The sequence below is a fragment of the Rhinopithecus roxellana genome, chromosome 11, assembly GCF_007565055.1.
Source record: "Rhinopithecus roxellana isolate Shanxi Qingling chromosome 11, ASM756505v1, whole genome shotgun sequence".
Taxonomy (NCBI): Eukaryota; Metazoa; Chordata; class Mammalia; order Primates; family Cercopithecidae; genus Rhinopithecus; species Rhinopithecus roxellana.
The window spans coordinates 52396842-52424002 of NC_044559.1; the positions used below are offsets into that span (position 1 = coordinate 52396842).

The following is a 27161-nucleotide window of genomic DNA, read 5'->3' on the forward strand; positions in this document are numbered from 1 at the left end:
GGCAGCTCAGGGTCCTCTCACTGGGGGCAGCTCCGGTCCCAGTACCCATGGTCCTTCCCAGAACTGGGCAGACTGGCATGAGCAGGGTGGTCCCTGGGGAGATGCTGAGAGCGGCAAGCCTAGGACAGCCCCCCAACCCCTGAATACTGGGTCAGACAGGAGGGGATATCTGGGCTGATGAGGTCCCCAAGGACATCTGCACTTTAATCAGAGACTCTGGAAACTCCCAAGGCCTCTTCTTAAGCAAACAGGTTGGAGCGGGGCAGGAAGCCAGTGAGGAGCCGGTGGGGTGGGGGTGGGGGGCTGCTGGGGTAGGCCCTGAACAGCCACCATTTAAGTTGCAAAAATGGTCTTCCTGTCTGCAGATAGTCTTTTTTACACCTTACCCAGTGGAGAGCCCGTTTTAAAAACGGCTTCCAAGTTTACTTTAAAATACACAGTAAATAGCATGGGCCAGAGGGGCAGAGGGGCAGGAGGTGCCTCGGGCCAGCCATGCCTCTCACTGCCCTCTTCCCCTCTCCAGCCAGAGCTGCCAGCTGCTGAGTGCATCTGTCCAGCCCTCTGTGCCCCAGAACCCTCTTCCCCCGTCCTGCCTGCCGCCACCCAGCCTCGGTCCCTCTTAAAGCCCAGCAAGTCCACAAGTGGGTCCCTCAGCCCACCCCAAACTGTTCCTCCTGCCAGCATGGGAAGTCACCAGGAGCCCCATGCGCACGGAGACACCTTGCAGAGGATCCTGGCCACTCCCACTCCCACCTCGGAAGCCATTGCTTTTGCCCACCTGGTGAGGCCCTGGTGGATGCTGGTGCTCCCTTGACACTCTTTCTGGATCCCCTCACCTACATACAGCCCCCTGTGCATTTACCCCACCCCATGCTGGACCCAGCAGCCTGAAAGCTGATTCGCCCTGGCAGTCCCCAGTGCTCAGAAAGGGCAGTGCCCAGCAGGCCTCTCCAAGCAGGCAGGAAGAAGAGCCAAGCAAGTGGGCAGCCTCAGGATGGCAGCTTAGCCCAACCCCGAGCAGGGTGGCGAGGGGGTCCCTGCTGCCTGGCATTTTTCCTCCAAAGTCAGCCCCACCCCCTGGAGGGGGCAGCTGCAGAGGCCTGTGGGCAGGACAGCAGGCAGGCTCCTCTGCAGGCCTGGCGGCTAGGGCGCCTGGAGGTGCCTGAGGCCCCAGTAAGGGCTTAGTGTTGGCGGGAGCCCCAGGCCACACAGAAGAGGACACGCGCTCGCTGGGCTTCCAGGCCTCCTCTGGGACTGTCCCTGGCCTCGGTCCCCACCCCTGTTCTACCGGGGACCGCCAGGTGCCCCAGGCCCCGCGGGCTCCCTCACTCCGTCCGCCCTGGTTCCCCTCTGAGGCTCCCTCTGCCGTGCGGCCGCCGGAGGGCGAGGTCGAGCGGCGCCAGCCGCCCGACAGACCCCAGCGGCAACAGGGGCGGTGGTCCTCCATGCCCAGGCTGGGAGGAGCCGTGCCGCGCGGCGCTGGGTCGCCGGGACAACTCCGCGGTTCCCCGCCCCGCCTCCAGGCCCCGTCAGGAGCTGCCAGCCCGGCCCGGGGCCAAGGTCACCGCAGCAGGCCGGGCCCCTGCGTTCTGAGCCGGGTGCGGACGCGCTGGTGCTCGAGGAATTCGGGGGCTTTGACGCCTGAAGGCGCGGGAGCCGGGACCCTGCGGGGGTCCCGGGGGGAGGGGGTCCGGCGCCGTCACCTTCCACTCCTCGCCCGCGAGTCGGGGAGCCCCTGCCGCCGAGGAAGGAGGCTGTTTCCTTTGTAAACTGGCGGAGGCGCGCCTGGCCCCTGGGCGCGGGAACCTCCCGACGGAGTTAACCCCACGGGCCCCGGCGTTGGCGACCCCCAGGCGCGCAGGGTGACCCTAAGCCGGGCGCGCGCCCGCTTGTCGCCCGAGAGGCGCCGAGCCCAGTGGGGCGACCCAGTGTCAAGTCCCCCACGCGGCGAGGGCGACACTAGGCCGCTGCCCCCGGGCGCCTCGCGTCTCCTCCGCCCGCCCCGGCTTCCTGCGCGCGCCGCCCGGGACTTCCTCGCCGCAGTGCACGGGGCCACCAGAGCCCTGCGCGGGGCGCTGCCGGGACACGCGGGCGGCCGAACCCAGGCGGGGGGATCCGGGCCACCGGGGAGGGAGGGAGGGAGGGCGCAGGGCCGGGTCCGGAGGGAGAGGGGGGCCCGGGACCGGCCCCAGCCAGGCGAGTCGGGGGATGGAGTCCCGGGGCTCCGGCCAGGGCGGGTGTCCCCCCCGCCGCCCCCAAGATCGTGGCTCTCGGGTCCTCCCGAGTCGGAGGACACTCCCGGCCAGCGTGGGCCGCGAGCCCGGGCGCAGTCCCCTCTCCACCCCAGGGGTCCGCAGCGCGCGTGCCGCCGAGCTCTGCGGGCGGGCGCGGCTTCTCCCCGGACGCGGCGGCGGCGGCGGGCGGGGTGCCCGGGAGCGGAGCCCGCGGCCGCGCGCCCCCGGCCCGGCTCGGCGGTGGCGGCCGCCCCAGCGGAGCTTTGTGACGTCAGGCGGCCGCGGGGCGGCGTCACGCGCGGGGCTGACCCGGCGGCGGCGGCGGCGGCGGCGGCGGCGGGGCGGGGGCGGCCTGGGACGCGGCGGGAGCATGGAGCCGCGCGCCGGCTGCCGGCTGCCCGTGCGGGTGGAGCAGGTCGTCAACGGCGCGCTGGTGGTCACGGTGAGCTGCGGCGAGCGGAGCTTCGCGGGGATCCTGCTGGACTGCACGAAAAAGTGAGCGGGGGCGCGGGCCGGGACACCCCTGGGGTCCCCCCCCCGACACCTCCCTCCGCCGCCCGGAGACCCGGGACCCGCCTCCGGGGTGGGGGTGGCGCGACCCTGGCGCCAGCTTTCGGTTTCTGCCGAGCCCAGGTTCCCGGGCGCGCGAGCGCGGCCGCCACTCGGGGGGCGAAAGTGGTTCTCAAAGTCGTCGCGACTTTTCGGGGCCGGCGCTGGGCCGGGCCCGGGAGGGGGGCGCGGGACTGGGGTCCCGGAACTCCACACATCTGCCATAATTAACGCACTTTTCTTTGTTCAGACCCACTGTTGAATTCAGCTGTTGGCAGAATTGTCGTTAAAACGGGGGAGGGTCAGATGCCCCGTGGCCTTGCCCTGGCAATTACTCACAGGTGGGGGTGCCCTGTCGAAGGCCATGGGCCCCTGGCTGCTGGGAGTGACTCCGCGGCTGAGGTTTGGATTCAGGGAGAGCAGTTGCGCCCAGCTGTGCATTTTAAGAACAGTTTCAGGCCAGGGAGCCCTGAGTCATGGGGACCTAAAGAGGTACAAGCTGTGGGAGCTATGGGTACATTCCCTGGGAGCCCTGGCTTCCTGGGTGGGGGGCGCAGGGCAGGGCGGGGCGGCTCCCCCGAGCGACACCTGTGCACCGGCTGCAGAGACCCATGCAGTGCAGATGAGCCTCCTGGACACCGTGTCACATGGCAGGGAGCTGTCGCTGCCAGATCAATGATTAGGCATGAATCAGGCTGTGGCCTCCCTGCGCTCCTGCAGGGCTTTCTTTTGAAACTGGGAGCAGGAAAAGGCTCCTCTTGTAAAGGCCCAACTTTTTCCATCAGCGGAGCCCAGATTTTTGCCCAGTGACATGAATTAGCAGAGAGGACCGTGTTCCTTCCACAATTATTTCGCAGACGTTATCTCTTCATTAGATGTGCCAGAAGCCATTTATCCACAAGTCATGTGATTTAACATATGGCTCCCGTGTGGCTGTTGCCCGCTCCGTGTGGGCTACCGCTGGGAGTGCACGGGCAGGACGGAGCGACACTCAGGGGCTGCAGAATCGCCACTTGGGAGCTGCCATCCCCTCCACCGTCAGTCTCAGCTTCCTCCAGCAGGCAGGGTTGGGCTCGGTGCTGGTCCGAAGGGCCGCACCCTTGCCAAACCTGCACCACCTTGTCTGGCCTTTCTTCCCTGGAGAGGGGCACGAGCAGCAGCGGGTCGCCCCATTTCCTGGGCTCCTTGACTCAAGACAAGGGAGGCTGAGAATATCTGCAGTGGCCTTGGGCTCTCTTCCCTGAGGCCCATGGCTAACCTGGTTTGCAAATCTACACCACCACCTGCACTTCGTGGAAAAAACCAGGCCCGATGGGACCCCCGGCGTGGGAACTGGCAGCTGTAGGATGCATGGGTGTCAACCCTGCCTGCCACGTTCAGCTGTAACCAGAGCCGCCCACGGAGCCTGGAGCTAGGCCTCTGCGGGCACAGCCACTTAGCAGCCGCCCTTGCTGCCTTGGGCTGGCCCCCTTGTCCTTGTGGGGAATCTGAAGGTAGAGCAGGCTCCCCGACCCTCAGTCCTGAGGCTGTCCGGGAAGGACTGCTGCTCCCTCCCTCGTTGTCCCTGTGCCTGAGTTTTCCCAGCTGTTCTCTCCAGGACCCTCAGTCCTGAGGCTGTCCTGGAAGGACCCCTGCCCCCTCCCTTGTCTCCCCTGTGCCTGAGTCTCCGGCCGGTTCTCTGCCCTTGTATTCTGAGTCTCAGGACTCCTGTTTCCAGCCCTGCCTCGGACCACAGGGTGCTGACCTGCCTTCCCCAGGTGACAGTTTCTTGTCAGGGTGTGGTGCCCGCCCTTATCCCTCACGTGTGACAGTGGAGGCCCAGTCCCCAAGTGTGGGTGCTGACTCGTAGGGAAGAGCTGCTGGGAGCCCTGTGACAGGTGTCCGCCCACCTCAGGGAACCTGTGGGTCCCAGCGCAACCGGCGTTGTGCAGATTCTGTTGAGCGCAGGAGGCGGGCAGCCAGGCACCTGTTCAGAGCAATCCCATGGGAATGGCGGCCCCGCTCACACAGGCGCCAGGATGCAGGCCTGAGGTGGGCTCAGCAGCCGGCGTTTGTTGTCAGCCGGTTTGGGAGATGGCATTATCTCCCTTGTTTGCAAAGCAGAGGGGAGAGGGGCCTGGCAGGTGGGTGGAATTGCCTGGCCTGTGCCGGAAGGCCATGGGATCTGAAGCAAGATTCTCTTGAGTATCAGCCTGCGTGTACATCCGGGTGAGTTCACTGCACACCTACTGTGTGCCAGGAAGTGGGCTGAGCCCGGAGCAGGCAGCTTCCAGTATCTTCCCCGCGTCTGGACCAATGTGGTGATTTCTTTCAGAGCGCTGATGACGCAAGCCTTGCCCTGACCTGCACTGTTTTGTGGGTGATTTAGGTGTATACTTGCAGTTGAGGATCTTCGGTGGGGTGGCCCTGGCTGAGGGGTGGCTGAGGACAGACGAGGCTCCAAGAGCGGAAGGGCTGGCCTGCCCCCAGGGCCGCCTGGCTCGATCTCTGAGCTGGTATTTATCGGCCTCCCCCAGTTGTGGGTTACCTATGGTTCCAGACACAGACTGCTGGAAAGGTCAGGGGACCGTCCTCTGTGAGCCACACCCTAGCTCAGACACCCAGACACTGCCTGTCCCAGCAGAAGGGCACCCTGAGCTCTGTCCTGGGCTCACCTGTCCAGGTGGAGGCTCCACTGCTGGGGGCCGCTCTTGGGATGATTCACTCAACAACCCAGCGGGAGCACCGGGCCAGGGCTGCAGTGGTGAGGGGATGTGCCCTCTGCCCTTGGGGAGGGAGAGGGACGCAGGCCTAGTGCATTGAAGGCCAGCGCACCGGGAGGCCTGGCTAGCATGGCTGGTCTTAGGAGTGTCTCAAGGGGGTGGCATCTGAGTGAGTGGGTAAGGAGGGTATGGGGTGGGGACCAGGCCTTGTGCTACTTGGGGAGCCCCACAGGGCTTAGAGAGGGACCATGCTGATGGCTCATAAACCCTTGAGTCCAGGACACCTGGGCTGGCCGTGGCCACCTGGCCCCACCTGTTCTCCCCTGGAGATCCTGGGGCAAGTGCCCACAGGGTGAGGCAGGCTCCGCTTGGGAGGCCTTGGAGGAGGTGCTCCCCTGGTGTCTAGCCTGTGGCTTCCCCTGCCAGCCTGCTTTCCCTAACCCCTGAGAGAGGTGGCCCCAGGAGGCCCCACTGCCCCCTGCAGGCCTGACCCGCCCACCCTGTTTCCCACATGCTGTCCTGCTGTGGGTGTCTGCAGGGCTGTGGGGAGACTGCAGACGCTTTCTAGACTGACACGGGAGCACAGCCGAGGTCTTGGGTGCCAGACTCAGGTTGTCCTGGGCTGCACTGAGGCTGCCTGTTCCTGTTCCAGGAGCCACGTTTTCCTTACCTCTTTAGGCCACAACAGGGTGGCCTTTCCTCATCAGAAAGCAAGGAAGGAAGGTCCAGGATGAATGTGGGCCCTGGAGGGCAGACAGGAGGCTGCCATGTGGGCATCTGCCATCTCGTGGCCCTGGTCTGTAGAATGGGGAAGCCGTGGGGAGGCACTGCCGGTGAGTGCAGGGGGCTTGGGCAGGCAGCCAGGGCTGTGCTCCTCCCGGTCACGGCCCCGGGCAGACTTCAGGCCTGGGCCTTTCTGGGAGTTTGGCTGAGGCTGACATCCAGGCAAGGCCCTCGGGCCGCCATGGCCGAGTTAAAGCTCAGCCACTTGTGTCTGGCTGAGGACCTCAGGCCTGGTCTCCAGGGCCCCCATGTCCTTGCTGGGGCGCTGCTGTACCATTAGGAATGGCACTGTGGTACTTGTTGCTTTGGGGTCTGGTCTGTTCTGCAATTAGAGACTCCTGGGCATCTCACCCCTGCCTCAGTTTCCCCAGCCCTTTCTCAAAGCAACGGTTATTTGTTCTGTCCCTGAGCTCACAAGGATGCTGCGTGAGGCTTACTTCACGGGGCCCCTCACATGTCCTCTTCCCCACAGGCAGGGCCCAACAGGTGGCTCTAAAAGGGCAGCCTGGACCCAGCAGGGTCATCTGGCTCCAGGGCCACCTCATCTTCCCACCTGCCCAGGCTCGGTGTTACCTGCGGGGCACAGCCAGGCCTGCGGGGCCCTGTCCCTAGGGGTGGGTGTGTGGGGAACCACACTGGACCTGTGCACTTCCAGAAGGACCACTCTTCACATCCCAGGGTCCAGGATGAGCCACTGAGGTTCTTCCTGTGCCAGCACCATCCTCATGTCTGGAGGCAGCAGACCCCAGCCAGCACCCACCTGCTCAACCTGGAGGCATGTTCCCTGGTCTCACCGGCCTCACCGGCCACTCTGAAATGGGAAGACTGTGATCTATATCTCATGGGGTTGCTCAAGCAGGGCAGGAGCCGAGGTCCCAGCAGCCCGGCGGCCCTGCTGTTAGCTTTGCAAGATCCCAGGGGCTGGGTTCCCCCATCCATTCCAGCCTGGGGAGTGAGCTATTCCCACCCTGTTTACCCACCAGTGCGTTGGGGTGTGGCCTGGGCAGGGCGGCAGCTCCAGGAAGGAAGTACGGCTGCCTGACGTGCCAGGGTCACCGGCCATTTCTGCAGGGCTGGCTTGTCCGGTCCCTGGGCACTGATGCAGGTGTGACTCAGGGTCCCAAAGGGGATGGCAAAGCGCAGGCTGCTCCCCACCCATTTGATCTGCCTGGGGGGGACTAACCCCAGCCCTGTGGCTAAAGATCCTGGGGCAAGGGGTGGGGCTGGCTCCATTTGTGGGGCCCTCCTCAGGCTCCTGGCACCTTCAGCCCAGTCCACAACCCCGTGTGATCAGGGTGCCATGTTCCCCAGCCCTAGCAGGGTTGCCCCCTCCCTCTGACTGTCATAGCCACTGTCCTCTGGCAGGGATACTTCTGCTCCTTGGGGGGCCTTCTCTTTGCAACATCCCCTCATTTGCCCTCATTTGAGGCCCTTTCATGGGGTGCAGTGGGTCCTATGGAGGGATTCCTGGCTCCCCCAACAGCAAGGGGCCGTAAGCACGCTGACCCAGAAGCTCAGGGTGCCTGCGTGCCCCAGCAGGCGTGTGCACCAGTGTGAGGAGTGTGCACGCACATGGACGTGCTTGTGTGTCAGCACACGAGGTTGGTTCTCAGAATGCTCAGCTTGTGTTCAATGCTCACAAAGTGCTTGTGGAAAATGACGAACTGGCTGCTGATTTGGGTTGTGGAGGCCAGTCCTGGCTATGAGACCAGGGGACTTGGAGACACCAGCCTGGAACCCTGGGGTGGGGGTCGGATTTGGGCAAAGGCGCATCTTCTCCGGCTTAACTCTGGCAAACCTTTTCTGTAAGTGAAAGTCGCTGGCTTGGGTGGCCCCACGATGGCCTGGCTCACAGATAGTGTATAAAGGAGCCTGGGGACTGTGCTATGTGCTGGTAAAACTTTCTTCACAAACGCTGGAGTGGCCAGGTGTGGCCCGCTGGCCCCGGGTGCATGGGGTCTGTGCTCCTCGGTCCTGGCACCAGCACCTGGCTGGGGCTGGTGAGGGTGCCGCCCGGAACTGGCCTCAGTGCATCACGCCCTTAGGCCCGTGTGCCTGACTCTCCTTTCCCGAGGAAGTGCCAGCCCATCAGAGTTGGAGATAGCCTGGTTCCCATGGCTGCTGCGGGGCTCAGTGAGACCCTGTGCACAGGGGGCCTGGCCCGCACTCCGGAGACACTCCTGCCGTCGCTAGCCCATGGCTGCAGGCACCACAGCGGTGCTGGGCCAGAAAAGAATGGGGTGGGTGGGGCTCACTGTGACCACCCCCCCCCACCACAGAGCAGAACCCCCGCCCCATGCTCATCCCTCACAGGCCCAAAGGCCGCTGCTGTGCCCTCCCAGCGAGTCGCAGTGCTGTCTTGCCCTTCTGTCTCTTCTTTCCATCTCTCTCTTTCTCTGGTTTAGCTAGAGCAGTCCTGAAAATTGCATCCCATTTGTTACAAGTGACACGTGTTCACTGTGGAAACACGTGGACTCCGTGGCCCTGTCTTCCGTGGTTTGTGGTAACATCAGCATTCCCAGACTGGTTTCCTGACGTGCTCACAGCGGCTTCTCGGGTGGGAGAAGGCCCGGGGATGTTGTTGCACTGGGCCTTGAGAATGATGGGGCAGCCGGGTGTCTGTGCAGCGAGGTGGCCTGCACTCTAGGACGTGAGCTGCCACCGGCTTCTGATGACAAATCCCCCAAAGCCACACACAGTGCTGGGTGCTGCCCGTTAAGTGCAGGCTGCCTGGCCCATCGAGTCCCAGGATGACAAGGCCTTTACCTGGGATTGGTGTCCTGGCTGTGGCAGCCGCAGGGCCTTAACTGTGGCTCCCCCAGCAGTGGCTGCTCCTGCCCCTTGTGCCCCTTCCCCCCTGTGCCCCTTCCCCCCCTTGTACCCCTTCCCCCCCTTGTACCCCTTCCCTCCCCCCGTGCCCCTTCCCCCCCTTGTGCCCCTTCAGATCGTGTCGCCCGTTGGGGGAGGGCCTGAGGGTGCCAGGCGGGCAGGGAGGGCCTTCCAGGTTGTGTGGGCAGATGGGGATGAGGTGTCTCTCGGAGTCACTGAAAGCATCTGGGCCACCTCCAGAGGGCTCAGCCCTGGGCCACATGCAGCCCCACCCCAGGCACACGTCATGTACCTGGAACCCTGCTCCTGCAGGATGGCATTCTCCAGGGGCTTGCATTGGGGGGTGAAGGGTTACCTGGCCCTACGGGGTCTTCCCTGAGTCACCCAGCCCCTCGGAGAGGAGAGGAGGGAACGGCTGAGGCTGTGAGCAAGGGGCCTGAGTTTTGGGGCCCAGGGCCACGGGCCACAGGCAGCAAGGTCAGGCTTCCTGGGAGCATTCCTGCCGGGCCCCACATGTCCCCCGGGGCCATGGACTGAGATTCGGAGCCTCTGTGCCTCTCTCAGGCCAGGGAAGCAGCTGGCCTCCAGGCTACATGCTGCGTGGCTTTGGAAGGCTCATGCCTTGCCCTGATGTGTCCAGCCCAGGGTGTACATAGCGGGCGTGGGCTCAGGGCATGGCTCGCTGCCCGGACCTGCTGGAGCATTCATGGGTTGGGGGCCTTGGCTCTGGGTGCAGGTGGTGGGTGTGCCAGGGTCCCTTCTCACTGTGGTTTCTCTCTCTCCATTGCCAGGTCTGGCCTCTTTGGCCTGCCCCCGTCGGCTCTGCTGCCCCAGGTCAACGAACCCCCCGCCAACAACAGCCATGGCCAGGTCCCCGAAGAGGGGGACGCAGAGGTGATGCAGCTGGGGCCTGGTTCCCCACCTCCTCCCCACGGGGTTCAGCCCCCTGAGACCACCGGTCCTGAGCCACCCCCGCCCCTCGTGCCGCCGCTGCCCGCCGGAAGCCTGCCCCCGTACCCGCCATACTTCGAAGGCGCCCCCTTCCCTCACCCGCTGTGGCTCCGGGACACGTACAAGCTGTGGGTGCCCCAGCCGCCGCCCAGGACCATCAAGCGCACCCGGCGGCGACTGTCCCGCAACCGCGACCCAGGACGCCTCATTCTCAGCACCATCCGCCTGCGGCCGCGCCAGGTGCTCTGTGAGAAGTGCAAGAGCACGCTGAGCCCTCTGGAGGCCAGCCCTGGACCCCCAGCCACGCCCAGGGCCCGTAGGAGGCTGGGCAGTGGCCCGGACAGGGAACTCCGCAAGCCGGAGGAGCCAGAGAACAGCGACCCCATGGCTGGGGCCACGGCCAGGAGGAGCAAGAGGGAGAGGCGAGAGGAGGACAGGGCACCGGCAGAGCAGGTCCCGCGGAGCCCGGTCATCAAGATCTCCTACAGCACGCCCCAGGGCAAGGGAGAGGTGGTCAAGATCCCCTCCCGCGTGCACGGCTCTCTGGAGCCCTTCCGTCCCCAGCAGGTCCCCCAGGACGATGGCAGCCTGGACCCTGAGGTGCTGGACAGAGAGTCCCGGGACCGGCCATCTGGCGCACCCTCGGCCTCCATCCCCAAGCTGAAACTGACGCGGCCCGTGCCGCCCAGCGCGGACCTGCCACCCCCCAAGATCCGCCTGAAGCCCCACCGCCTGGGAGACAGCGAGCACGAGCCCGTGTACCGGGCCGAGCTGGTGGAGGAGCTGAACGGGTACCCGCGGGCTAGCTCGCCCGCGCCCTGTGCGGACGGCCCTGCCGGTGGGCTGGGGGACTTGTCTTCCGGAAGTTCGGGTGAGGAAGATGACTTCAAGAGTTGTCCCCAGGGCGCACAGGGAGGTGAGGACTTGGCTTTTCTTGTCAGCTGCCCTGAGGGGAGAGCGGACTGTGCCAGCGAGTCGGCATGCAGCAGCGACAGCCTCGACGAGGCCAGATCGACCGGCTCGGAAGGGACACCGGCAGACACGGGTGACCTCTCCCCTGGCCACGGCACGTCGGCGCCCTCTGCGTCCAGAGAGGCTCCCCAAACCGTGCCACCCCTGACAGTCAGGCTGCACACACAGAGCGTGTCGGAGTGCATCACGGAGGACGGCAGGACTGTGGCCGTGGGGGACATCGTGTGGGGTAAGATCCATGGTTTTCCTTGGTGGCCGGCGCGTGTTCTTGACATCAGCCTCGGCCAGAAGGAGGACGGAGAGCCGTCTTGGCGAGAAGCGAAGGTCTCGTGGTTTGGTTCTCCGACGACGTCGTTCTTGTCTATTTCAAAACTCTCCCCTTTCTCTGAATTTTTCAAACTGAGATTTAACCGTAAGAAGAAGGGGATGTATCGGAAAGCTATAACCGAGGCTGCAAATGCTGCGCGACACGTGGCCCCGGAAATCAGGGAGCTCTTAACCCAGTTTGAAACGTAACTGGTTCCCTGACCAGGTGAGTGTGCCAGTGGCAGCCTCCTTCCCCCGGCCCGGCCCAGGCTCACACCTGTGTCCAGGCTGTGCCTCTGCTCCGAGCCCTGAGGCCCAGGGAGCCGCTGCCTGTGCTCCTCAGCTCCCTTGCTTGGGGCCCAGGCATCTGGAAAATGGTTGCCCTCACTGGTAATGTCATCTGCGCTTCTGATTCACACAAGAGGCGCACTGTAAGGAGGCCAGTCACCACCGGTGCTTGTTCAAAGCACAAAGTGAGTTTGTGTTTGGCAGCCATTTTTCAAAGGCCAGAAGGGAGATTCTCATGCTCTCCTTAGTTGTTTGGAGTCAGGGATGTGGCTTGACTGGTCCTGGGGAGGGGAGAGCCCAGGCTGGGGCCCTGTCAGCAGGGAGCAAACTCTCACTGCTTTTCCCGAAGATCAGAGTGGGAGTCTCCCTCCTGCACACGGATAGGCCATCCCAGGACATTAAAGGAGGGAGGGCGAGGTGAGCTTCCCACCCTCAGATGAAGCCCCCACCTCGACTCCCCAGACTGGCCCAGCCCTGCCCCCACCACCCCCGAATCTTCCTCCTGGGTCAGTGCGCACTCCATTGTCAGCAGGCTGTGTGCGTGGCCAGGCGCCGGGGACCCAGGACATGTTCCTGGGGATAGCGTCTCACTCTTGGCCTCTCCTATGAGCACTTTGTAGAATCTCCAGCCAGGCCTTGTGTGGATTCCTGTACCTGGGGGGCACTACGCTGTGTGGAGGTGTGGGGGTGTCATCTCGTGGGGCTGGGGGAGCCACCCATGTCCCTGCGGGTCACTATGTGGGGCATCTGGAGCCTGCCGAGGGGCTGTTGTCTGCCCTGAGCTTCTGAAGGCCGCTCTCCCAGCTCCAGAGGCCTCCCAGCACCTCCTAGATGCCCTTCCTGTCTCCCCGGCAGGAGAGGCAGGCCAGGGAGGAGTCCTCTCTGGGTGGGGGCAGCTGGTGGTCCTCTGTGCTCTTCTTCCTGGCTCCATGGCCTAATTGCCACCTGGATGCAGAGATTCCAGGGCCGGGGGCTGTATGCAGAGGGCAGGGGCAGGGCTCCGCCTAGGCCTTGGTGACGTCTGGTGACCTTGTCTGCCCTGGCCACCTGCCCAGAGGCCTTAGAGTTTCCCAGGTGACAATCCTTGGGCCTTAGCCTTCGGTGGGGGTGGGGACTGGAGTGCCTGGGTGCCCCTCCACTGCTGCACCCTGCGTATTGTGGTTCTGGGTGGAAGCAGTGATGAGACACCACTGTGGTCAAGCCAGGGTCCCCAGGGTCCCCAGGGTCCCCAGGCTGCCTGGCTGCTCAGGCTCTGGCCTGGCCCCACCCGCTCCCTCCAGCCACCTGGCTACATCTGCCTTGCTGTCCTGAGGCCAGGCACAAACGTGGCTGCTCCCCCAACCCCAGGAACCAGGCCCTTTTCTGATCAGTTCTGGGGCCTTGGGGCAGAGGTGGGGCAGGTGCCGGGTTGGGGAGTGGGTGTGGGCGCCGCCTCTCAGCTTGAGTCTGGGGAATGTGTAAAGCCAGGACGCCATCCTCTGAGGGGTAGGAGGAAGGTCAGAGGACTCCCGTCTGCTGTCCTGGGGGCCCTCCCCGAGTTCTGGACTCAGGCATTTACAGGGCATGATGTCTCCCCATGCAGGACGTCCCCAAGTGAGGCCCGAGGCCTTGGCTGGCAGGGAGTGCCCAACTGGGAGGACGGGAGGACGCAGTCTTGCAGGCTCAGGGCCGGCTGTGTTTATCCGGAAGTAGAGGAAGAATCTCACCAGACGGGTTTGCCTGCCTCCACGGGGGGCAGTGCCTGCGCTAGGGGCCTGCGCCAGGACCAGCCCCCTGCTCTGGGAGTGGGGGTGCCAGATCCTTTCAGCACCAAAGCGCAGAGTGGTGCGTGCCTGGTCGGGTTTTTGGTGCCTCGTGGGGCCTGGGATCTCCTGTCCTCTGTGGGGTTGGTGGTCCCTGGGGGACACGTTTGCTTTGAAGTGTCAGCAGTGCACCTCTGGTCTGCTCCTTGTAGGGGAAATGCAGGGGTACCTGCCTTTCCTGGGAAGGGGGACCCGCCAACACCACCGTGAAGGTACACCTCCCTGAGCAGAGGCTGAGTGAGGTGTGGGGCGCTGGTGGCCATGCCCAAGGGAGGGGCGGGAGGAGGAGGCTGGCATGGGGGCTGGAGCTCGGGCAGGGAGGCCTTCTGAGGAAGGTCGTCCTCCCAGTCCCCGCCCACTGGCCACCCTGGCCTGGCCCCAGCGGCTCCTGCAGCCACCCAAGGACGAGGACGGCTGGGCGGTGCCAGAAGCTTCCTGAGGTTTGTGGGTGTCTGCTGCCCGAGGCACTTGTTGGGGAGCAGTCACCGCAGGCACAGCGAGATCTGCTCCGTTGCAGGGACACTGAGCCCAGCATCTCCCCGTGAGAGGCCCCTCACTCTCAGCTTGCTGCGGGGCTGGAGGCTCAGCTGAGGGGTGGGCGGATGCCCCACAAACCACAGGGTGCCAGGGCACTGGGCCTGTGGCCGGCGGTGCCAAGAGGCGGCCTGGCTGGCACAAGGGACGGGCACATCGGCCTCAGCAGGGGCCACGCCAGGACGTATGCCTGGCTGTGTGGCACACTTGGGCACCCCTCCATGTGAGGTCCTGACCCAGGTTCGCCGAGGCTGGGCCGGCCTCCTGTGCAGGAAGAGAGGCTGTCGGGCCTTGTCCCAGCTGGTCACCTGCTCTTGCAGTCTTAGTGAGCTGACACCTCTGAGCCTGTTCGTTCACCACTCTCTGGGTGACAACAGGACCCGCCTCTGAGTGAGCGGCACTCCACCCTGGTGGCCATGGCCGGCTCTGGGACCTGTGAATGGCCTGTGGCTGCTGCCCTTGGAGGTGACCACTGTGCCTTCTCAGGCCGGCAGGAGATGCCATTCCCTGGGACTCCTACACCCACAGGGATCCCCTAGGGTTAGAGCTGAGGTCCGGGGCAGGGGCAGGTGGTGGAGACCAGGCTCTGGGGTGATGGTGCCTGGGAGCAGCCTCCTGCATCAGGTACAGGCACTGGGCCTGCAGAGTCAGGGGCCCAGCAGGAGCTGCCTGGCCAGGCTTGTCGTGAAGCTGGGAATGGGGACACAGAGAAGGCAATCTCGCCCACACCCCACCGCTGCCTGGGCCCACCGAGCCTGAGAGGGGAAGGCAGCTCCTCCCCAGTGTGAGCCCCGGGGCCTCGGGCCGGGGTCCTGCCCCCGTCCAGGCTCAGGGTCCTCTCTCTGCTCCCCTGGTCTCTCCTTCACCACCCATCCGCCCCTCTGCTGAGGGCCAAGCACTCCACTGGACCCAGGCTAGAAGGGGGGGCGGAATGGGGAGGGTTGTGAATCACCACTTCCCAAATTAGTGCATAATCACGCACAGGAACTGCTGAGAAGGAAGGGAAGAGGGGCTGGAAGCAGAGCATCCAGCGAGAAACCTGGCCTGGACTGGGATCCGGGAAGGCTTCCTGGAGGAGGTGGCAGGAGCCAGGCTCTGAATGGTGAGCTAATCAGAAGCTGATGGGGCGAGGGTGGGGGTGAGTGTTCTAGGCAGGAGGAGGGCAGGACATGTTCCAGGGGTTGCGGAAGTGGGCAGAGGCTGACTAAGGGCCTGGTGGGCCAAAGCACAGACTGTGGGTGCTGTTGGATAATTACAGACAGAGGAGTGAGATGGTCTTGTTATTATTTGTCAGTTAAAAATAAAACGAAACTTTAAAAAAATCTGATAGCTTTACAAATAAATAAAAGAAATCCAGCTGTGAGGACAGGGAGCATGGCGGGGGACGGGGGAGGCTGGGCGGTGTGCAGGTGTCACTCCTGGAACTAGGGGAGTCACCGTCTGTGCCCTGATGGGGCCCCACCCTCAGGGGTGCCTCCAGTTCTCGGGAGGCGCCTGAGGCCTGGCTGGAGGCATCTCAGGAGAAAGCTCAGAGGCGGGTCAGGCAGGGGGCTGGGGGCAGGGATCCGCATTCACTGGGGGGACCTGGGCCAGGACAGTGCCGGGGTCAGGAGGCTCCACAGACTGGCAGCTCGAGGCAGAGGCTTCAGAGTAGCGGAGGCGGGTGGAGATGACAGGTGACTGGACGTGTGCGCTGTGCGGGAGCAGGAGGGAGGGTGGCGGAGAGTGGGTGGCACTGGCCAGCCCTGTGGGGAGGACCTGAGGGGCTCGGGGCCTTGCCCGCCCTGCACCCCAGCACCACTACAGATGGGAGAGGGGCGGCGGGCTGCCTGGTGTTCAGGGAGCCGTGAGGGCCGAAGGGACATCCGGTCCTGGGAGCTCTGAAGGCCAACAGGGGCATTTGGTCCTGCACAGGCCCCTCCTGCTCTGCCCTGTCGTGGCCGGGGCAGGCCGTGCTCCGCTGACATGCAGACTAGAAGCTGGGCATCTCCCTGAAGTGGGGACTTGCTCTCCTGGTGTCCCGGCCTCTTGGGCAAGGGGGAGATTTCACAGGTTCCCAGACAGTGCAGGCTGGACGGGTCCAGGGGCCCAACCCTTTCCCCTCCTGCTCTGGCAGGAGACTTTCGGGGATGTACCCAGCACAGCCTCTGTCAGCAGCTGGGAGCACCGGCTTCTGCGCTACGGAACGGCCCGTGTCCCTGGGGTCATCCTTGTCTTTTGTGAGTTTCCTGTAGCTGCTGTAACAAACTTCCATACACTGGGCCCTGAGACCAAGGCGTTTGTTCCCGCGCCTCTGGGGGTCAGGAGCGTGAGTCAAGGCGTGCAGGGCTGTGCACCTTCAGCTCCGGATGAGGAGCTTTCTTGCCTCTGCAACTTCTAGGGGTCCAGACGTCCCCCTCTCATGACCACGTCGCCCCAGGCTCTGCCTCCATGGGCACAAGGCCTCTGCCTCTTCAAAGTACCCTGGTGGCATCTGAGGACCCGCAGATAGGGCGAGAGGGGCTGCTCATCTCAAAATCCTCATTTAATCACATCGCAAACACCATGTCGCAGAAGGTGCTGTTCCCAGGCTCCCGGGACGAGGAGCACCTGGTCTCATTCACTCCGCATCTCCAGTGCTGTGTGTGTGGGCAGTGTGGGCACAGTCCAGAGTCCACCCCAGCCTCTCGTCTGACAGAAGGGAAGATCCCAGGGAGCAGGGTTAGAGATGGGCTTCAGCTCAGGGGTCTGTGGGGGTGAGGGAGGGGCTCATTGCTCCAGAAAGGTCCATGGTGCACAGGCTATGGGGGCAGCATGGGCCACTTCTGACCTTCAGCTTCATAATGTTGATTTCTCCTGGGAAATAAAGATGATAATCAGGAAGCTGCCCGGCACTGGAGTGCTGAGTCGGCAGGAGCAGCTGCCGGGACTTGGAAGAGCGTGGTGCTCGCTGGAGTCTCTGGGGCAGAAGCAGCAACGCCGCTGTCTCCAGGGTTTGGCTTCTGATGTATGTTTTTCTTTTAGAACAGCATCCTTGAGCTTCCTGCACAAAACTTGCTTTTCTCTTCCTCCAACTCTAAATAAAAACGCTCTTCTGCTTCCAAGGACGGGTTTCTCAGCTGACTTCCCTGCTGACTTCCCACTTCCCTGCTGACTTCCCTGCTGACTTCCCACTTCCCTGCTGACTTCCCACTTCCCTGCTGACTTCCCTGCTGACTTCCCACTTCCCTGCTGACTTCCCTGCGTTGATTTCAGGGAATTCAGGTCCCACGTGAAGGCTGTAATTATTTTGTTCCAGAAGGAAACAGAGGCCTATAATTCTGAGCCTGCTGCAGGGGCTCAGGCACCACCCTACCTCCTGGCTCCCAGCAGCCTTGCAGCCGGTCCCTGCCGCCTCCTCCTGGCCAGCAACTTGGGCATTGAGGCCGTGTTGGGGGGACAGGCGGGCAGGTGCCAGGGAGTTTGGAGTTGCTTCTCGGGGGGTCAGGTGCCTGGGACCTGGGGGACTTTCCCAGTGTCGGGGGACGCTGCTGGAGGCCCCTGCCCATCCGTGCCTTCAAAGCCAAGCATTGTGCCCACCTCCGGTGAGATGCCCTAATGCCATGTGGACCTGTTGCCAGGCGTCTTAGTTGCTTCCTGGGTCTCACCTGCAGCTCCAAATCCTCGCCCCTGACCTCACCGGGCTTCGACACCTTGGACAGGGCATGTGCCTCGTGTCAGAGGATTGGGAGTGGAGGGGTGGGACTTCCTCCACACCATGGGGCTCGTTCTCTCGTCAGAACCCCTTTAGGGGCAGTGGGGGCTCCTGCCCGGCAGGAGGCTGTTCTCTGCTGGAGACCCTGGGGTTGGCTGGAGACCCTGGGGTTGGCTGTAGGCTTGGGGTTATCAGCCTAATCTGTTCAGGTTCACCCAGGTTTTCACCCTGGGGCTCTGCCCACCGTTGGTGCTGGCCCTGGTCTTCATTTACTCACTGGAATTCTTGCAAAAAAAACCTCTTTCCTTACCAGCTTTTAGTGGCACTGCACCAAGACTTGCGGCCACCCCCCGCTTGCAGAGTTCTTACGGAGGCCAGGGCAGATGCGGGGGCTGGTTCCCCAGCCCCTTCCAGCGAGGCCGAGGAGTCCCTCCTGAGCGTGTGTCTCATAAAAGTGCACGTGCTTGCTGACATATCCAGTCAGGTTCGATCCATCCAAGCGCTATTCTGTCCATGCTCAGACGGTGCCATCTTGGGTCAGCTGACAGAGGCCAGCATCCGTGTCCTGTGGTGACCACAGTAGCCTGCTGGCGGCTTTGCCCCCGCCGTGCCACGTCATCTGGGCTCACTGTGCATTTTCTGGCTCAGGCCTGAGGCAGCCACGTTCCTGGGAGCCCCGCTTCCTGCTGCTCCTGGGGCCGCTGCGGTTTCGAAACCTTTGCAGTCGACACAGCTGGGATTCACTTTTGTGTCTGATGCCAGAAATCTTGACTCTTAATGTTAACATGATCCATTTTATAGATGTAAAGGTTAATATATGTATATCAACATTTAATATAGGTGTGTAAAATATTTAAAATATAACAATATAATGTCACATATTACTGAAATAATATATATAATATTATTATGATACAGTATGATGGGTTAGGAAGAAAACACCCTGACACCACCCACCAAGGAGGGTGCCCGCAGGCGTCCTGGTGGGTGGTGCAAGCGAATGCCTGAGCTTGCCCTGCCCATCTTTTTGTCCTGGGGTCTGGCCCTTTGGGCTGTGTCACACCCTCTCTCTGCGGCCAAGTCATGACCTCGGAACGCACTTCGGCATCTTCGTTTCATTCACTTTCTATTTTTAGAGACTCCTCGTTTTTTAAAATCCGCTGTGATAGGATTCCGAGGGCCTCTCCACGGCCCCAGGTCTGCTCCCATCCTGGTCTCCCCGGCCTTCCCGTGGCCACATCTGGGCAGGGCCCGGTCGTCCTTCCGGGCTTCCAGCCTAAGCAGGGCCCCACGCCGGCTGCTTCTCCCCGCCCCTCGCCTCCTTGTGATGTGCAGAGCTGTGGGATACACCCAGCTCCCTCGGGGGACTCTGGCTGTCCCAGTCTTTTCTCCAACAAGCTGTGGGGAGGGTGTGAGCCACCAGCTTTCTCACCATGGAGAAGGCGTGGCCCAGGCAGGGAGGTGCTGGTGTCTTTGGGGCCTCAGACACAGTGGGGTGGGAGAGAGGTAGGTGAGCATGAGACTCCGACCCCATGTCCAGGTGAGGGCTCTGCGGGCTCCCAGGCAGGTGGGGCCCCAAGGCCTCCAGATTCCTGAGGACGCCTCGTGTCCTTGAGGCCTCAGCGACGTGGAGCAGCTGAGCTCAGCTCCATGAGCGAGGGCCACGCCAGGAAAGTAGGAGAGACGTGAGGAGCGGCCAGTGCTGCTCCGGCTTTGGAGTCCGTGTCTCTGCTGCTGGGAGAGGGAAGGCCCTTGCGAAAGCCACTGCTGCTGTTCGGGACAAAGGGCCCATCCGGGCTGTTTCCTCCCAAGGTCCGTTACGCATTTTTCTAATGAGGATAGTGGCTGATGGATGTTTACCGACATTTCCAAAGGTTATGCTGTTGTTGATGGAGAAGGACTTGGACAGTTTTAATGACCTCCCGGGGCTGCGTTTCTTTTCAGGGAAGCACAGTTGCCTTTGATTCGAGCCTCTTTCAAACCCTAAAATGCTGCCTTAGAAGGGGTGGACAGAGCAGGTTCCAGGCATGGCGGGGACCCCGCTAGTGCCACAGCACCTGCTGTGGCTTCTGCGGACGCCCCAAACAGCCCTCCTCCTGACCCGTCTTGTGCACAGTGCCTGGTGACTCCCTAGAAGTTTGGGAGGGACCCCCCGGGGGCAGGGCACATAGGTGGAGCCGCTGCAGTTCTCGGGTCGGCCTCCTCCTCCCTGTCAGCTGTGGAGCAGGTGGCTCAGGCTGCCCTTATCACAGCTGCCTCTTCCTTCTGAGAAATGGAAAACGGTATTTGTAGGAATGCGTTTGTGTGGCCGCTCTAATCCTGGCGAACGTTTCTCACAGGGAACTGTTCAGCTTCCCATACGGAATCTGCGGGGTCGGAGGAAGTTATTCCAGGACTAGAAAGTGAAGCCTCGTGGTTTGGAGGCTCTGATGCATGGCTCTGCTTAGGAGTCACTGTCGGTGCCCCTGGCAGGTCTCAGCTGGTGTTGGGCTGGGGACCGTGTCAGTGGGGCCTCTGAGAGCCTCCTGGGCTCTGTGGGACTGTGAGGCACGTGCACGTTGACCGACTGCGTGGATGCTGCTTGCACCCCAGGCCGTCTTCCAGGGGCAGGACCCTCTCCTGCCACCCCTTGCCGGCTCGTGGCATCTCAGTGGTCAGTGGCCTCTCTGTGGATTTAGTCCATCTTCTGCTTTTCACTCATCGCTCGGATCCTGAAGCATCAGAGTCCTCCACTTCTGTGGGATCCTGGCTTTTTGCTTGTTCTTGCTTAGCATGTCCACAGATGCACATGCATGCACACGCATGAACACACATGCACACGCATGAACGCACACACATGCACATGCACACTCATGAACACACACATGCATGGACATGCATGCACACACACACATGCACACGCATGAACACATGCCCACAACCCTGTACTCACACATCTGCACCTGCTCATGCTCGTGGACTCCTGTGTATGCACCTGCACATGGACGTATGCGCACTCCTGTACCTACACACCTGCACACACACAGCTTAAACAGATGTCCCTGCTGCGAGTGCCAGAGTGCACAGTGCTGTCCTGGGCCCTGGGACGGTACTGCCCACCAGGTCTCCATTGCTTCATCTTGGGGTGGGGCAGTAGGTTGAATCATGTCGCCCAAACGGCACATTCAGGTCCACCCTAGTCCCTGTGAGTGGGACCTTATTTGGAAATAGGGTCACTGCAGATGGAATGAACTTAAGAGGAGGTCGTACTGGATCAGGGTGGGTCCTAAATCCAATGATTGGTGCCTGCATGAGAAGAGGGAAATTTGGGCACAAAGACTTGGAGACACACGGAGAAGGCCTTGTGGAGACAGAGGCAGAGCTCACAGGGGTGCATTCGTGAGCCCGGGAAAGCCAGGATCTTCCGAAAGCAGGGAAGGACCTGCTGTGGGCAGGTCCCTCCAGCGACCTCTCAGCGGGGCTGGGATGGGGGCACGTCCCTCCTGCCCTGCTGTGGTCAGGCAGGGCCCCATGGGGCGCCCCCTTCCTGGCAGGAGGAGCGGCAGGGCTGGCATCGTCCCCTGTGCCCTGGGCTCTGCAGGCTCCACTCCCTTCCCTGTCCCCTCCCTCTCTGCCTGCGGGCTGGTGGAGAACTGGGGTTGGCAGCCTCTGTCCCTCCGTTTGACTGGACAGCCAGCTTTCCTGGGGTTGGAGGGTCTCCCAAGCCGGGGCCCTACAAGGTCTTTCTAGTTTGTGTGGTGGCAAGAGTCAGTCCCTGCCACACCCAGCAGCGTGGTGTGAGTCCTTCTGGGGACAGCGGAGAATGCACAATGTCTGTGACACTCCAGGGCTTCCCCCGACCCTGGGGGTGCTTCCTGGGACGGGGCCTGGGGCTGGGTCTGCTCTGGGCGAGGAGGTTATGATGGAGCCCCCAGGGCAGCTAGGACACAAGAGGTCAGGAAATGGGGATCCTCCTGTGCACCCCAAAGTCAGGCTCCTGTATGGGGTCAGGTCGGCTCCCTGAGCCTGGGACACCTGGGGGTGGCGGCCGCCAAGTGAGGGACTGAGCCTGTTTGTGTGTGATGTGCTGTGATTGCAACCGGTGGCCTCTTCTGACCTTTGGGATGGTGACCCATGCAGACAGAGGCAGGGCACAGGCACCCCTTCCCGGCCACCGCCTGGCACCTCACCGCCGTGTGCTCCAAGGGACCATAGCTCTGGGACGTCGATGTCACTGAGCTGAACTCAGCTGAGGGCAGCTGGGAGGAAGTGTCCCAGGGTCTCCCTCACCCCTCCTGCCCTGGGGTCTTCTCTGGGCCTGGTGCGGCCTTGTGCTGGAAGGCCCAGGGAGGCAGATGTACCCCCCAGGCCAGGCTGGGCCTTGGCAGAGGATTCCTTGAGCCCCGCCTGCTGCCCCTGCACTGGCTCCCTAGAGGGAGGCACAGAGTGGGTCCTGGGCGTCCGCACACCCGAGCGGAGGGGCTGCCTGGGGGCCAGCGTGGGGAGAGCCGGGGCCTCCACTGCTCAGGGCTGTGTTGGTTCTCTCTGGAGACCCTCAGCCTCCTGTGCCCCCTCGGACGTGACTGGGAGATGGTCCAAAATGCAACTTCTATTTGATTTGTGTTTGTGTCAGTCTTACTATATATGTTCAATTTTTAAAAGTAGAGTGGTCACATGCAGTATATAATGACAAGAATTCACCTTCGTATTTCTAGACGACGTACTTCTACTGCTGCTTGATGCTTGCGTTTTCTATTTAGACGTTACGTGCTTTTTCTATGGAAGATGAAGAGGCTCTCTCTCCTGTTCGCACCACACACATCCACTCACACACTCTCACACACATCTACTCACTCACACACATTCACACATTTACACACACATATCCACTCACTCACACATCCACTCACACACACATTCACACATTTACACACACACATCCACTCACACACACACATCCACTCACACACATTCACACATTTACACACACACATCCACTCACACACACACATCCACTCACACATCCACTCACACACACATCCACTCACACACACATTCACATATTTACACACACACATCCACTCACACACACACTCTCACACACACCCACTCACACACTCTCACACATCCACTCACACACACATTCACACATTTACACACACATCCACTCACACATCCACTCACACACACATTCACACATTTACACACACACCCACTCACACACACCCACACACACATATCCACTCACACCCACACACATCCACTCTCACATCCACTCACACACATTCACACATTTACACACACACATCCACTCACACACACACATCCACTCACACTCACACACACATCCACTCACACATCCACTCTCACACACACCACTCACACACACATTCACATATTTACACACACACATCCACTCACACACACATACATCCACTCACACACATCCACTCACACACACTCTCACACACACCCACTCACACTCACACACATCCACTCACATTCACATATTTACACTCACACATCCACTCACACACACATACATCCACTCACACATACATCCACTCTCACATACACCCACTCACACACTCTCACACACACATCCACTCACACACACATTCACATATTTACACACACACATCCACTCACACACACATACATCCACTCACTCACACATACATCCACTCTCACATACACCCACTCACACACTCTCACACACATTCACACACACATTCACATATTTACACACACATATCCACTCACACAACCACTCACACCTCTCACACACACATGCATACGTCCACTCACACACATTCACACACATTTACACACATATCCACTCACACCCACACACATCCACTCTCACATCCACTCACACACATTCACACATTTACACACACACATCCACTCACACACACACATCCACTCACACTCACACACACATCCACTCACACATCCACTCACACACACCACTCACACACACATTCACATATTTACACACACACATCCACTCACACACACATACATCCACTCACACACATCCACTCACACACACTCTCACACACCCACTCACACTCACACACATCCACTCACATTCACATATTTACACTCACACATCCACTCACACACATACATCCACTCACACATACATCCACTCTCACATACACCCACTCACACACTCTCACACACACATCCACTCACACACACATTCACATATTTACACACACATATCCACTCACACAACCACTCACACCTCTCACACACGCATACGTCCACTCACACACATTCACACACATTTACACACATATCCACTCACACACATCCACTCACATACTCTCTCACATCCACTCACACACATTCACATTTACTCACACACACATCCACTCACACACACATCCAGTCACACACACCCACTCACACTATCACACACATCCACACACACCACACATCCACTCACACACTCTCACATCCACTCACACACTCATACACACATCCACTTACACACATATACACTTACACACATTCACTCACACACCCACTCACACACACTATCACACACATCCACTCACACACCCACTCACACATGCTTACATCCACTCACACATCCACTCACCCACTCACACAATCACACCCACTCACACACACACACATCCACTCACACACACTCTCTTACATCCACTCACTCATATCCAGACACCCACTCACACAATCACACCCATCCACTCACACACCTTCACACACATCCACTCACACACTCACATATCCACTCACACACATCTACACACACCCACTCGCACACACTATCACACCCACTCACGCACACATCCATTCACACACACACTCTCACACATATCCACACACATCCACTCACACACTCTCTCACACTATCACACACATCCACTCACACACTCACATCCACTCACACACACCCTCTCACACACATCCACTCACACATCCACTCACACACACATCCACTCTTACATGCACACATCCACTCACACTCACGTACACACACACATCCACTCAATCACACACACATCCACTCTCACACACATACATCCACTCACACACACATCCCCCTCACAATCACACACACACATCCACTCACACACTCACAATGTTTGGTTAAGACTTGGTGTTTATATTAATGATTTTAGCCCATCCACGTAGAGGACTATAGACGCTGCCAGCCCTTTCTTCTCTGCAGCGTTCATCCCGGCTTGGTGCTTGGTCTTCACATTGTTTAGTGTTGTCACTCAAGAATGCCCAACGTGAGGAGAAAGAAGCCCCTCTCACACTCACACTCTCACACACCCTCACTCTCACGCACCACACGCCTGCAGGTGCCCTCCAGGCCTCCCCACGTGCCGCTGGGCTTCCTCACAGCCTGGCGGTCTCAGGGCGCTTGCAGTTTCTCCCGTGGCAGCTCAGGGCTTCCACGAGCGCAGCACTAGAAGTGGCAGCGGCCTCTCGGTGGGGCTGGGACAGGGGCAGGTCCCTCCTGCTCTGCTGTGGTCAGGCAGGGCCCATGGAGCGCCTTCCTCCTGGCAGGAGGAGTGGCGGGGCTGGCGTGGTCCCGTGTGCCCTGGGCTCTGCAGGCTCCGCTCCTTTCTCTGTCCCTGCACTCTCCACCCGCCAGCTGGTGGAGAACTGGGGCTGACAGTGTCTGGCCCTCTGTTTGTTGGATCTGGGGGGCTGCTTTCTTCAGGGCCCAGGGTTGGCCCTGGGTTGTGGGGCTGAGGGGACCGTCTGTCCCCGCCAGGTCTCTCTGCTTGAGGTGGCCATCCAGGGCCTGCGTGGGCTCAGGTGGGACGCGATGGAAGCAGGGTTGACACCTGGGGCTCCGCACAGATCTGGAAAAGGGTTTTCCCCTCAGGGTCTAGCCCTCCCTCCCCACCATGGGACACCCCCAGGCTTAGGTCTCCACGGGGCCATCAGTGCGAGACGAGGGTCCTCAGAGTTATGCATGGGGGTCCTTCCACACCATGAGCCTGGCACAGGCATGGCCATCAGCCCCCACCAAGAGGCCACAAGGCTCCAGGCTCGCTGGCTTCTCTATGGCCCCGCGTGTCGGGCCTGTGGACTGTGGGACTTCAGGGCGAGTCCTGTGGGCTGAGCCCCCAATCATGGAAGACTCTGCACTCTCCCCCAGCATGGCCGACCTGTGGGCACTGAGGGAAGGAGGGCCGGTGGGAGCTGGGGGGTGCTGGGGGTTCCGGGTGAGCCTCAGACCCTCCGGGGCACCCTGGCCTGGTGCTCAGACCTTGAAGGGCTGGTTCCCCATACTCGACCGTGAGTTAAACCTCTGCCTCTTTCTGCTTTCCCCAAGGTCACCGACGATGAGGGCGCACCTGCTGTCCTGGAGCTTCCGGCCTGCGTTCAGGGACGCGGGAGCCTTCTGGCCGGCTGCGTGCAGAGCCCGCTGGGCGTGGTGGTCGGCCTGGTGTGAGGTCTCCCGGGGACCAGCAGTGTGTTCAGGGAAGGGATGGCCCTGAGCCCAGCGGCTCACTGAGTATATTTCTTCCCGCCGCTCAGCCTGTGGCTGCCCTGGCTCGTGAGGCAGTCGGGACTCGTGACTTGCTGGCTGCTGCTGCCTCACGTGCTGGGGTTACATGGAGGAACTGGGCCTGCCGCCCCGGCCTCGCCTGCTGCCTCGCCTGCTGGGGTCCCATGGAGGAACCAGGCCTGGTCCCCCGGCCTCGCCCAGCGGCTGGTGTGGGCAGCTGTCCCCGCCTCGCAGTGTCCTGGAGGCAGCCGTCTCACAGACTCAGCTTGGTCTCCCGCAGGCTTCAGAAAAACCCAATTGCACGTGTGGGGTCCTTCCCCAGCCCTTGGGTGCGGGGTCTCTGTGCACTTGAGAGCTGGGGGACCTGCCCGCCATCTCCCACTCCAAGTGCATCCCAGAGCGTGGGGCCCGCTGGGCACCCAGCACCTGGCCTGCAAGGCCACCTGTCCCCCAGATGCTGCTACGAGTGACCAGTACTGTGTGGAGGAGGCCAAGGGCCGCCCCTGGGAAACCAGGCTTCAACAGTACAAGGAAAATAAACTTGCTCTGTTTTGTAAGAGCGTGTTCCTTTTCCTCCTGTTTGTCACTTTAAAGACCAAAAAGAATAAAGAAAGAAAAGAAAAAAAATTAATCTGCTCTTTCTTTGTTTAAATGTAAAAAAAAAAGAAACCTATGTTGTAGTTGTTGAAGTTGTGACCTGTGCGGCCACGGTTCACACGCAGGCGTTTGTCCCTGTCGGGGCTGACAGGGCCCGAGTCCCCTGGGCACTGCTGTGTGGGGCCCATGTCGCGTGGGTTGGGGTGATGCCCCCACCGGCTGCATCTCGCTGCCTCCAGGAGGGGGAATGCTGGCCACCACCCTCAGCTCCAGGAGGGCTGTGGGCTGAGTCCCTGTCTCCAGACCTCCCTGCTGGCTTTCCAGCCGACGCTGGGATTTCCCGAGAGGCAGTGCTCTGCACGCCGGGAGCTTTGCTCGTTTCCTGGAGTGAAACTTCTCATCTCTTGTTTCTTGATTTGCTCATTCAGAACCAAGGGACATCTCAGAGATGATGGT

General features: G+C 61.2%; 1 protein-coding gene across 2 annotated transcripts; it reads left to right on the top strand.

The window, feature by feature from the left end:
• Nucleotides 1–2112: 2112 nt before the first annotated feature.
• On the top strand, nucleotides 2113–26735 carry PWWP2B (PWWP domain containing 2B). 2 transcript variants are annotated; one of them, XM_010359848.2, is made up of 3 exons: nucleotides 2113–2729; nucleotides 9889–11552; nucleotides 25932–26735. In XM_010359848.2, exons 1-2 carry the CDS (start codon nucleotides 2209–2211, stop codon nucleotides 11534–11536), a joined length of 2169 nt encoding a protein of 722 aa, XP_010358150.2. In that variant the 5' UTR covers nucleotides 2113–2208; the 3' UTR covers nucleotides 11537–11552; nucleotides 25932–26735. The 2 variants fall into 2 exon arrangements, with proteins under 2 accessions (XP_010358150.2, XP_030797144.1); XM_030941284.1 differs by having other exon boundaries at nucleotides 2114–2729; nucleotides 9889–11249.
• The last annotated feature ends 426 nt before the right edge of the window (nucleotides 26736–27161 follow it).